This window comes from Borostomias antarcticus (genome assembly GCF_949987555.1).
Source record: "Borostomias antarcticus genome assembly, chromosome: 2".
In the NCBI taxonomy this organism is placed as follows: domain Eukaryota; kingdom Metazoa; phylum Chordata; class Actinopteri; order Stomiiformes; family Stomiidae; genus Borostomias; species Borostomias antarcticus.
Genome location: NC_140235.1, coordinates 42,024,003 through 42,036,502, shown reverse-complemented (window position 1 = coordinate 42,036,502; position 12,500 = coordinate 42,024,003). Strand labels below are relative to the sequence as shown.

At 50.8% G+C, this 12,500-nt stretch overlaps 1 protein-coding gene across 1 annotated transcript in view; it reads right to left on the bottom strand.

The window, feature by feature from the left end:
- The window catches only part of fkbp15a (FKBP prolyl isomerase family member 15a), a gene marked incomplete at both ends in the record, with an annotated part of 27,177 nt that overhangs the window by 6,445 nt on the left and 8,232 nt on the right, over nucleotides 1–12,500 (bottom strand). Inside the window, 15 exons of the mRNA XM_084455785.1 lie at nucleotides 140–234; nucleotides 730–831; nucleotides 1,130–1,239; nucleotides 2,128–2,191; nucleotides 2,793–2,878; nucleotides 3,341–3,347; nucleotides 3,465–3,569; nucleotides 3,691–3,736; nucleotides 4,157–4,305; nucleotides 4,413–4,553; nucleotides 5,484–5,552; nucleotides 10,953–11,102; nucleotides 11,431–11,529; nucleotides 11,655–11,729; nucleotides 12,332–12,401. Of these exons, the coding sequence (XP_084311911.1) occupies nucleotides 140–234; nucleotides 730–831; nucleotides 1,130–1,239; nucleotides 2,128–2,191; nucleotides 2,793–2,878; nucleotides 3,341–3,347; nucleotides 3,465–3,569; nucleotides 3,691–3,736; nucleotides 4,157–4,305; nucleotides 4,413–4,553; nucleotides 5,484–5,552; nucleotides 10,953–11,102; nucleotides 11,431–11,529; nucleotides 11,655–11,729; nucleotides 12,332–12,401 (1,368 nt within the window). The remainder of the gene's footprint in view (nucleotides 1–139; nucleotides 235–729; nucleotides 832–1,129; nucleotides 1,240–2,127; nucleotides 2,192–2,792; nucleotides 2,879–3,340; nucleotides 3,348–3,464; nucleotides 3,570–3,690; nucleotides 3,737–4,156; nucleotides 4,306–4,412; nucleotides 4,554–5,483; nucleotides 5,553–10,952; nucleotides 11,103–11,430; nucleotides 11,530–11,654; nucleotides 11,730–12,331; nucleotides 12,402–12,500) is intronic.

Below are 12,500 nucleotides of genomic sequence, written 5' to 3'. Positions count from 1 at the left end.
GTTCTACTCGATGAGTTCTTCAATCTCTCACCTCTGGTTCTGCTCAATGAGTTCTCCAATCTCTCACCTCTGGTTCTGCTCAATGAGTTCTCCAATCTCTCACCTCTGGTTCTGCTCAATGAGTTCTCCAATCTCTCACCTCTGGTTCTGCTCAATGAGTTCTCTGATCTTCCAGTTCTGCTCTTCCACGCGTGTGTTCTTCTCCAGAACCTCCTTCTTCAAACACACGTTCTCCTGGTTCCCAGCCAGGAGAAGCACAGTTCAAAAGACTGTCTGAGCGCTGCTCTTCTTCATAATATCAATGAAACATCCTCAGAATGTCATTCAAAAAGTATGTATTGCTTCTGTACCAGCTACACGCTCGCGCACACACGCACATGCCCTTATCCTTGCCCTTATCCTTGTGTGAAAAATGCTTTGTAGCAAATGTCTAGGAATTTGCAAGCAGTCAGTTTGACCTTTTAAGGTGTCTGCACCCAACCAACGCCAACCAACACCAACCAACGTTGGATTGGTGCACCATGTTTGTTGGTGACTGTTGGCATCAGTTGGATGGATTTTACAGCTGAATTTTAAACTTCCAACATTCTAACAACAACTGTCAGCTTTAGAATGTTGGGTGTTGGGAGTCGGATGACGTTGGTTGGGAGTCGGATGACGTTGGTTGGAGCCGTGAGCAGAGACACCTTAAGTGGGCCAAGGCAGAGGACTTGCGGCAGGGTCGCCCACCTGGACTATTCTCTGGATGTTGTGCACAATCATTCCCGTCTCCATCGACATTGAAGACAGACTCAGAGAGTTTCCACCACCGTGCTTCAGAAGCCCCTCCACCTGAGGTCAGGAACGCAAACAACACAAATACAAGCTTGAAATAGAAGCAGATAGAACTGTTGTGATGGGTAGAATAGAAGCAGATAGAAGTGTTGTGATGGGTAGAATAGAAGCAGATAGAGCTGTTGTGATGGGTAGACCTCTGGGAGAGTTGAGGGACTGGTGGTGCCCTCCTGTCCTGTCATATTGACCTTACTGTTAGAAACTTGACCCGTTCTGTGGTTTTCAGCTAAAAGGTCTTAAGGAGTCAAAGAGAGGAAGCCAGTAGAACACTGAGGCACCACAATCTATCACTGACCTTGGAGGCTAAGAGGTCCATCTTGTCCCCCACTTTCGCAACAGCCAACCGGATCTCAGTATTGTGCTGTCGCGCCTCGGTCATCATGAAGGAAGTGATGTCACTGGGCACTAGGGACATGAACAGAAAGTGAATTGGCTTTTTCAGTCGTATGGTGTAACTACAGTAGCTAGTGTTCAGTCGTATGGTGTAACTACAGTCGCTAGTGTTCAGTCGTATGGTGTAACTACAGTAGCTAGTGTTCAGTCGTATGGTGTCACTACAGTAGCTAGTGTTCAGTCGTATGGTGTAACTACAGTAGCTAGTGTTCAGTCGTATGGTGTAACTACAGTAGCTAGTGTTCAGTCGTATGGTGTAACTACAGTAGCTAATGGTCACTAGTGGTCATTCTGGTCCTAGAGAACTGGCCCCAAACTAAAACACCCTTCATCTGCCAAGAGACGCTGACCCTAACCCTAGACGCTGACCTGACCAGAACAAAAACATGAGGGCATTCAGCTCTTCTGGACCACAAGACTCCATTGTTCAACACTAGTGCACAGTGCCTGTTGTTCAACACTAGTGCACAGTGCCTGTTGTTCAACACTAGTGCACAGTGCCTGTTGTTCAACACTAGTGCACAGTGCCTGTTGTTCAACACTAGTGCATAGTGCCTGTTGTTCAACACTAGTGCACAGTGCCTGTGGCACCGTCGTGGTTGTTCTGCATGTTCTATCTCTCTATTGATATTGATCTATTGATTTAAAACAGACATTTTGTCTCCTGAGCCCAAGTCCAATGTTAACCATATTTAGGTATCGCTTCGTTTATTAGGTGGAGAGCTTTCTGCCAGTCCAAACCCGTGTGTCTGTGACCTTCCCAGGTCAAGATATGGCCGTTTCAATCTCTCTAGTGGCCTGGCCCTCTAGAGGCCAGGCGGGGAAGTGCATGCCGCTCCATTTCTGCCAGTATAGTGTAGAATCCTGGGGCCATGTTGTGTGAGGCAGGGGGGTCCTCACCCTGGGGCGGGAGGTACGGGGTCAGGGGCAGCAGGGGGGCGGCACGCTGGACGTACGGGTACGCCTGAAACAGAGCAACACCAAAACCTGCCCTTAGTCAGGGCTGACCACAACCTCAACACTCATTTCAGGTTTTTCTTAAAACAAGTGACATTAAAGTTGTATTTTAATTAGGGGTGTAACAATACACTAATCTCACGATACGATACGATACATGATATTGGGTTGACAATAACAATACGATACGATACACTAAGGGCAGGTGTGAAGCGTTGCAGTAGCGCTGCTGTTCACACCAATAGTGCATTTCTCCATATTTCTACTCCACTACACTTTGTGAATTTAGAGCTTAACTGTTGTTAATATCATGGATAGGTCTAGAGACAAAAGATGTGTTTGTTACCCGCGTTGTGTAGCCAGCGTTCACTGATATACAAAAAACATATCACAATATTTTATTCACCTTGACAATACGTATTGTGGCGTTTCTGTATCGCAATATATTGTGGCACGATATATTGTTACACCCCTAATTTTAATAAATGTTTGCTGAAACCCAGCACTAATATCCCGTGACTCAGCTACTCAAGTCATCCAGTCTAATTGTGATGAGTCAGGTCTGCCAGCGTTGGACCACAGCCGACCACAGGAACACACCGTCCTACCTGGAAGGCATGACTACTGTTGCTATAGTCGACAGCTTGCTGGGCTGCCGTTTCCATGGATACTTGTTCCAGAGAAGTGATGGGTGCTGAAAACGATTAACACAAAACCAGGTGATTCTGTTCATTCTCCTCAGCTGTTTCACACTGACCCTACTAATAATAATAATAATAATAACAATAACAATAATAATAATAATAATGCGTGTGTGTGAGGGCGTGTGAGTGAGAGCGTGTGTGTGAGGGCGTGTGTGTGAGAGAGCATGTGTGAGGGCATGTGTGTGAGAGCATGTGTGTGTGAGAGCGTGTGTGTGAGAGCGTGTGTGAGAGCGTGTGTGTGAGGGCGTGTGTGTGAGAGTGTGTGTATGAGGGTGTGTGTGTGTGTGAGTGGAGGGATGCTGTGTGTGATCCTGAGCAGGAGGGACTGTGAGGGGGCGTGGCCTCACCTGAGCAGGAGGGGCTGTGAGGGGGCGTGGCCTCACCTGAGCAGGAGGGGGTTGGCTGAGGGGAGGGGCTGGTGGGAGGGGCGTGGCCTCTGCCAGGGGACTCACTGTGATCCTGAGGGGACACCAACACGGGGGTCAAACAAAACACACACACTCACACACACACGACACACACACACACACAGGGTATATGAACAGTACACAAAAACCCACAACCCTCCTAGAGAACCTGTGCGTGTGTCTGGGCCGGCAGGGCCCCGGGGAGGAAGGGGAGCATGGGTTGGCCCATCTTAGCCATGCGGGAGATCAGCTTGGCTTTGGCCGCGTCGGGGCTCTGTTAGCCAAAACAGACAGCAGCATGTCAGGAAAAAGTGTGTGTGTGTGTGTGTGTGTGTGTGTGTGTGTGTGTGTGTGTGTGTGTGTGCCTGCATCAGAGAGGTTGGATGTAGACTTACCATCAGCTGTTCATTTATAGAGTTGGATTTCATGTGTAAAAGCCCCCTGTGAGACAGAGCATAATAACAGTCAGAGACTCAACTCACCATCCAACGATGTCCACAGTTCAAATGAGCAACTACTACGATGGCCACAGTCAAAATGGCCGACTACTACGATGGCCACAGTCAAAATGGCCGACTACTACATGGCCACAGTCAAAATGGCCGACTACAATGGACTGCAATTCACAAGAGTACGAAAAAAAAAAGCACAAGGGAAAAATGTGATAGTTAAACATGGTAAAGTTACTAAAACAAAATAAAAACAATTAAAATAAGCTTATACAGCGAAAAATAATACATAAAACAGTAGAATAATAATTAAAATAGACTAAGAAAATAAAAGTAGAAATTACATTACACTATAGTCATTTAGCAGTTGCTCTTATCCAAACCATGCTAGAGTAGGTGAGATCAGACGTGCCCTGGGTCTGGCTCTGAGCCCCGGCCGTCTGGACGGGGGGAGGGGGGGGCGGCCGGCTCTGAGCCCCGGCCGTCTGGACGGGGGGAGGGGGGGGCGGCCGAGGACGCCCCGCTCTGCTGCTCCCACACGCCGTCCTGGGAAAACTTCACCTGTGAGGTCATGGGTTGATTATTGAGGATAGCCAACAAAACAACTTCTTTTTTTTTTTGTTCAGATGTGTGTGTGTGTGTGTGTGTGTGTGTGTGTGTGTGCCTACCCTGCGTATCTCCACATCGTAGACCAGGGTGCTGCCAGGCGGGACATGGTTGGTGCCCTTTGACCCGTACGCTAGGCTGGGCGGCATGATGAGGAGCCGACGCCCACTTTTCTGCATCCCCAACATCCCTTCTTCCAAGCCCTGCAGAGGGAGAGAGGGAGAGAGAGAGAGAGAGAGAGAGAGAGAGAGAGAATGATCTAGTCTGCCAACCTGTTCAAACTATTCTTCCCACCCCTCAACCTGCTGAAGGAGGAGTGGTGCCAGGTCAGGTGTTCAGTACCACTCACCTCAGGAATGGGACTGGGCCCTCTCCATCCCACTCACCTCAGGAATGGGACTGGGCCCTCTCCATCCCACTCACCTCAGGACTGGTCCCTCTCCATCCCACTCACCTCAGGAATGGGACTGGGCCCTCTCCATCCCACACACCTCAGGAATGGGACTGGGCCCTCTCCATCCCACTCACCTCAGGAATGGGACTGGGCCCTCTCCATCCCACTCACCTCAGGACTGGGCCCTCTCCATCCCACTCACCTCAGGAATGGGACTGGTCCCTCTCCATCCCACACACCTCAGGAATGGGACTGGGCCCTCTCCATCCCACTCACCTCAGGAATGGGACTGGGCCCTCTCCATCCCACTCACCTCAGGAATGGGACTGGGCCCTCTCCATCCCACTCACCTCAGGAATGGGACTGGGCCCTCTCCATCCCACACACCTCAGGAATGGGACTGGGCCCTCTCCATCCCACTCACCTCAGGAATGGGACTGGGCCCTCTCCATCCCACTCACCTCAGGAATGGGACTGGGCCATCTCCATCCCACTCACCTCAGGAATGGGACTGGTCCCTCTCCATCCCACTCACCTCAGGACTGGGCCCTCTCCATCCCACTCACCTCAGGAATGGGACTGGTCCCTCTCCATCCCACTCACCTCAGGACTGGGACTGGGCCCTCTCCATCCCACTCACCTCAGGACTGGGCCCTCTCCATCCCACTCACCTCAGGAATGGGACTGGGCCCTCTCCATCCCACTCACCTCAGGACTGGTCCCTCTCCATCCCACTCACCTTGATGGCTTTTCCTGCACCCAGCTTCACTTTCAAGAGCTTGTCTCTGCCAACATTGGAGTCAAACATCTAAGAGACACAAACACAAAACCCACCATGAGTCACCATGAGGCCCCTGGGACCAGGAGCTCAACACCTCTTCAGATCCTGGGATGAGATAGTGTTGATGATATAGTGTTGATGATATAGTGTTGATGATATAGTGTTGATGATATAGTGTTGTACCAGGGTGTACGACCCTCGTTTGTATCTTTTATTAGACGGTAGGAATGAGAGGAGCCAGAGGAGGTGGGAGGACAGAGGAGGTATGTGCTGGAGGCGGAGCCAGCATGTGACTGGCCACGCCCACACGCTTCACACTGTCCTGTGTGTTTACAAGACGTCAGCAGGGGTCAGGAGTTCACCAGGTGATCTGATCAGATTTGGGCTTCTGGATTGGATTAAACCCGACAAACAGGTGGTTCTAAAGTTCCAAACCAAAAACCAGGAATCAGATCAGATCAGATAATCGAATCCTAGCTTTAATTTTTAAAAATCTGGAATACCTTGATCCTAGTAGGAAGGTGGGTTTAGAGTGGATGTTGGGATCAGTTCAGAAGTAGTTCTCTCATTGCAGGACCACTGAGTTTCTCATGAAGAAAAAGATCCACAGGACCTGACGCAGCGCTGGGGACCAGGATGTGGTCATCTTGAAAGGTCAGGGATCAAGGTGATCCTCCTGAATCCCCCTGAGTGGGCTGATCCTGGATCAGAATATGATCATATCTGATTGAGAAGAGGTTTTGAGCTCCTGATACCAAGACATCTGGGACCTGACCTGAGATCAGCGCTCTGAGAAGACAAGACTGAACATGACTCCAGGGAAGAGAGGTGCTGTGTCTCTACTGTGTGTCTCTACTGTGTGTCTCTACTGTGTGTCTCTACTGTGCTGTCTCTACTGTGTGTCTCTACTGTGTGTCTCTACTGTGTGTCTCTACTGTGTGTCTCTTCTGTGTGTCTCTACTGTGCGTCTCTACTGTGTGTCTCTACTGTGTGTCTCTACTGTGTGTCTCTTCTGTGTGTCTCTACTGTGTGTCTCTACTGTGTGTCTCTACGGTGTGTCTCTACTGTGTGTCTCTTCTGTGTGTCTCTACTGTGTGTCTCTACTGTGTGTCTCTACTGCGTGTCTCTACTGTGTGTCTCTTCTGTGTGTCTCTTCTGTGCGTCTCTATTGTGCGTCTCTACTGTGCGTCTACTGTGCGTCTCTACTGTGTGTCTCTACTGTGTGTCTCTACTGTGCATCTCTACTGTGTGTCTCTACTGTGTGTCTCTACTGTGCTGTCTCTACTGTGTGTCTCTACTGTGCTGTGTCTCTACTGTGTGTCTCTACTGTGTGTCTCTACTGCGTGTCTCTACTGCGCGTCTCTACTGTGCGTCTCTACTGTGTGTCTCTACTGTGCGTCTCTACTGTGCGTCTCTACTGTGTGTCTCTACTGTGCGTCTCTACTGTGTGTCTCTACTGTGTGTCTCTACTGTGTGTCTCTTCTGTGCTGTGTCTCTACTGTGTGTCTCTACTGTGTGTCTACTGTGTGTCTCTACGGTGTGTCTCTACTGTGTGTCTCTTCTGTGCTGTGTCTCTACTGTGCGTCTCTACTGTGTGTCTCTACTGTGTGTCTCTACGGTGTGTCTCTACTGTGTGTCTCTTCTGTGCTGTGTCTCTACTGTGTGTCTCTACTGTGCGTCTCTACTGTGTGTCTCTACTGTGTGTCTCTTCTGTGCTGTGTCTCTACTGTGTGTCTCTACTGTGTGTCTCTACTGTGCGTCTCTACTGTGTGTCTCTACTGTGTGTCTCTACTGTGTGTCTCTTCTGTGCTGTGTCTCTACTGTGTGTCTCTACTGTGTGTCTCTACTGTGTGTCTCTACTGTGCTGTGTCTCTACTGTGTGTCTCTACTGTGTGTCTCTACTGTGTGTCTCTACTGTGTGTCTCTTCTGTGTGTCTCTACTGTGTGTCTCTACTGTGCGTCTCTACTGTGTGTCTCTTCTGTGCTGTGTCTCTACTGTGTGTCTCTACTGTGCGTCTCTACTGTGCGTCTCTACTGTGTGTCTCTTCTGTGCTGTGTCTCTACTGTGTGTCTCTACTGTGCTGTGTCTCTACTGTGTGTCTCTACTGTGTGTCTCTACTGTGTCTCTACTGTGTGTCTCTACTGTGTGTCTCTACTGTGTGGGCCACTCCTCACCACAGAGGAGTCCACTCATCATCTGAAGCAGCGTGATGCTCATTAGCTTAACTCACTAACGAGGCCCAGAACCAATTAAGCTTAATGATGTATTAGAAGAGCAGAATCATGTAGAAACATGAGCGATATCAGACTCACAGCTCAGGGTTAGGGTTAGCTCCTCATCAGCTGATCAACAGTAATAATGAGTTCAGCTCCTCATCAGCTGATCAACAGTAATAATGAGTTCAGCTCAGAATCAGCTGATCAACAGTAATAATGAGTTCAGCTCAGAATCAGCTGATCAACAGTAATAATGAGTTCAGCTCAGAATCAGCTGATCAACAGTAATAATGAGTTCAGCTCAGATGGGAGATGAGAGGAGCTGATCTGAAGGGAGAAGCACCTGATTGTACATGTCAGTGCTCTTCAGTGGTCTCTCCTGGTGAGACCATCCGGATCCAGAGAGCTCAGTGCTCTTCAGTGGTCTCTCCTGGTGAGACCATCCGGATCCAGAGAGCTCAGTGCTCTTCAGTGGTCTCTCCTGGTGAGACCATCTGATCCAGAGAGCTCATATTCTGATTATCTCCGCAGATCAGTCTGGCCTTCCCCCTGTTTCCAATGATTATTAGGGACCAGCCAGCCTCAGCCTCCAGAACCCTCTCAGCCTCCAGAACCCTTTCAGCCTCCAGAACCCTCTCAGCCTCCAGAACCCTTTCAGCCTCCAGAACCCTTTCAGCCTCCAGAACCCTTTCAGCCTCCAGAACCCTCTCAGCTACCAGAACCCTCTCAGCCTCCAGAACCCTCTCAGCCTCCAGAACCCTCTCAGCTACCAGAACCCTCTCAGCCTCCAGAACCCTCTCAGCCTCCAGAACCCTCTCAGCTACCAGAACCCTCTCAGCCTCCAGAACCCTCTCAGCTACCAGAACCCTCTCAGCTACTAGAACCCTCTCAGCCTCCAGAACCCTCTCAGCCTCCAGAACCCTCTCAGCTACTAGAACCCTCTCAGCCTCCAGAACCCTCTCAGCTACCAGAACCCTCTCAGCCTCCAGAACCCTCTCAGCTACCAGAACCCTCTCAGCTACCAGAACCCTCTCAGCCTCCAGAACCCTCTCAGCTACCAGAACCCTCTCAGCCTCCAGAACCCTCTCAGCTACCAGAACCCTCTCAGCCTCCAGAACCCTCTCAGCCTCCAGAACCCTCTCAGCTACCAGAACCCTCTCAGCCTCCAGAACCCTCTCAGCCTCCAGAACCCTCTCAGCTACCAGAACCCTCTCAGCCTCCAGAACCCTCTCAGCCTCCAGAACCCTCTCAGCTACTAGAACCCTCTCAGCTACCAGAACCCTCTCAGCCTCCAGAACCCTCTCAGCCTCCAGAACCCTCTCAGCCTCCAGAACCCTCTCAGCTACCAGAACCCTCTCAGCTACCAGAACCCTCTCAGCTACTAGAACCCTCTCAGCCTCCAGAACCCTCTCAGCTACTAGAACCCTCTCAGCCTCCAGAACACTCTCAGCTACCAGAACCCTCTCAGCCTCAAGAACCCTCTCAGCTACCAGAACCCTCTCAGCTACCAGAACCCTCTCAGCCTCCAGAACCCTCTCAGCTACCAGAACCCTCTCAGCCTCCAGAACCCTCTCAGCTACCAGAACCCTCTCAGCTACCAGAACCCTCTCAGCTACTAGAACCCTCTCAGCTACTAGAACCCTCTCAGCCTCCAGAACCCTCTCAGCTACCAGAACCCTCTCAGCCTCCAGAACCCTCTCAGCTACCAGAACCCTCTCAGCCTCCAGAACCCTCTCAGCCTCCAGAACCCTCTCAGCTACCAGAACCCTCTCAGCTACTAGAACCCTCTCAGCCTCCAGAACCCTCTCAGCTACCAGAACCCTCTCAGCCTCCAGAACCCTCTCAGCTACCAGAACCCTCTCAGCTACCAGAACCCTCTCAGCCTCCAGAACCCTCTCAGCTCCCAGAACCCTCTCAGCTACTAGGACCCTCTCAGCCTCCAGAACCCTCTCAGCCTCCAGAACCCTCTCAGCTACCAGAACCCTCTCAGCCTCCAGAACCCTCTCAGCTACCAGAACCCTCTCAGCTACCAGAACCCTCTCAGCCTCCAGAACCCTCTCAGCCTCCAGAACCCTCTCAGCTACCAGAACCCTCTCAGCTACTAGAACCCTCTCAGCTACCAGAACCCTTTCAGCCTCCAGAACCCTCTCAGCTACCAGAACCCTCTCAGCCTCCAGAACCCTCTCAGCCTCCAGAACCCTCTCAGCTACCAGAACCCTCTCAGCCTCCAGAACCCTCTCAGCCTCCAGAACCCTCTCAGCTACCAGAACCCTCTCAGCTACTAGAACCCTCTCAGCCTCCAGAACCCTCTCAGCCTCCAGAACCCTCTCAGCTACTAGAACCCTCTCAGCCTCCAGAACCCTCTCAGCTACCAGAACCCTCTCAGCCTCCAGAACCCTCTCAGCTACCAGAACCCTCTCAGCTACCAGAACCCTCTCAGCCTCCAGAACCCTCTCAGCTACCAGAACCCTCTCAGCCTCCAGAACCCTCTCAGCTACCAGAACCCTCTCAGCTACCAGAACCCTCTCAGCTACTAGAACCCTCTCAGCTACTAGAACCCTCTCAGCCTCCAGAACCCTCTCAGCTACCAGAACCCTCTCAGCCTCCAGAACCCTCTCAGCCTCCAGAACCCTCTCAGCTACCAGAACCCTCTCAGCTACCAGAACCCTCTCAGCCTCCAGAACCCTCTCAGCTACCAGAACCCTCTCAGCTACTAGAACCCTCTCAGCTACCAGAACCCTTTCAGCCTCCAGAACCCTCTCAGCTACCAGAACCCTCTCAGCCTCCAGAACCCTCTCAGCCTCCAGAACCCTCTCAGCCTCCAGAACCCTCTTGTGTTCCCCAATATTCTTCTTCTTTAGGGACAGGGCAGACACCTAACATGACTCACTACAGCCCTGATATGACTCACTACAGCCCTGATATGACTCACTACAGCCCTGATATGACTCACTACAACCCTGATATGACTCACTACAGCCCTGATATGACTCACTACAGCCCTGATATGACTCACTACAACCCTGACATGACTCACTACAGCCCTGATATGACTCACTACAGCCCTGATATGACTCACTACAGCCCTGATATGTCATCTGAATGATCTACCAATCATCTGTCATCTTAACTAGCCAATCATCTGTCATCTTAACTAGCCAATCCTTATGATTGATAGATCAGTCTGGCCAAACACAGAGTCGCTGTTACCTGTCCGATGTGCTGGTTCTGCAGAAGCCAGCCGGTGAAGGCCACCTCCATGGTGTCACCGCGCTCCACGCCTGGTCCCTCTCCCAGCGCCAGGTCCTGTGTCACCAGGCTCTCCACAACAGGCTCGCTGTTTCTCCTCGCTACACACACCTGGACATCGGGGGACAGGGACACACACACACACACACAGATAAACGTGTCCGACCAACACCAACGTTGGATTGGTGTGCCATGTTTGTTGGTGACTGTTGGATGGATTTTGCAGATGAATTTTAAACTTCCAACATTCTAACAACAACTGCCAACTTTAGAATGTTGGGTGTTGGGGGTTGGATGGCGTTGAATGTGTTGGACTATGTAATATATATGTTTCACATGTACGGTCTATAATGTACCAGGGCCTTTGTTGGGCCCTCAGTGGGGATTTTTATTTATTCATGTATTTATTTAAATCTTTTTGTAGAAAATAGTTGTTTACCTCTTTGCAGAAGTCCACTCCCGCCTTCTCAGAGTCGAACATGAGGGACCAGTTCTGTCTCTGATCGTCGTAGAACGTTCCATAGTTCCCTGGCTGGACCTGGCAGGTTGGGAAACAGAGGACAATATAGGAACAGATACATACACACACACACACACACACACACACACACACACACACACACACACACACACACACACACACACACACACACACTAACTCACTGTGTAGACAAATCCCTGGTGGATCCTAGCAGTGGTGATGTGTTTCTGTTGGGCTCCATAAATCAGGATGCTGAACTGTAAAGAGAGGGTTAGGGTTAGTGGTTAGGGTTAGAGGTTAGGGTTAGAGGTTAGAGGTTAGGGTTAGAGGTTCGGTTAGACCTGTTCAATCAGATGGTGAATATAGGAGAGATTACATCCCTGTAGTTCACTAATACACTTTGTGGTCATGGTTACCGTGATGTGTGTCTCAAATACCAAAACTTTGTCTCTAAACTATATGATGCCTCTCTACTATATGAGTCAACAAACATGTGACTACTGGCTCTGCTTAGGGGTAGGGTTGACCAGGAGGAGTGTAACGTGTTCAGTGTTAGGGTTAGGGCTAGGGTTGAGCAGGAGGAGTGTAACGTGTTCAGTGTTAGGGTTAGGGCTAGGGTTGAGCAGGAGGAGTGTTCAGTGTTAGGGGTAGGGTTGAGCAGGAGGGTTAGGGCTAGGGTTGAGCAGGAGGGTTAGGGCTTGGGTTGAGCAGGAGGGTTAGCGCTAGGGTTGAGCAGGAGGGTTAGGGGTAGGGTTGAGCAGGAGGGTTGGGGGTAGGGTTGAGCAGGAGGAGTGTTCAGTGTTAGGGTTGGGGGTAGGGTTGAGCAGGAGGGTTAGGGCTAGGGTTGAGGGACGGTCACCTCTCTGCTGGAGTGGCTGCCCAGGATGGCCGCCCCCACTCTTCCCTGTGGGGCGTACTGACCGTCCACACTGACCAGGGAGGCACAGACACAAAAACACAAAGACACACACAACACAAAGACACACACAACACTTTAAACTGTCCCTTCACACTGACCAGGGAGGAAA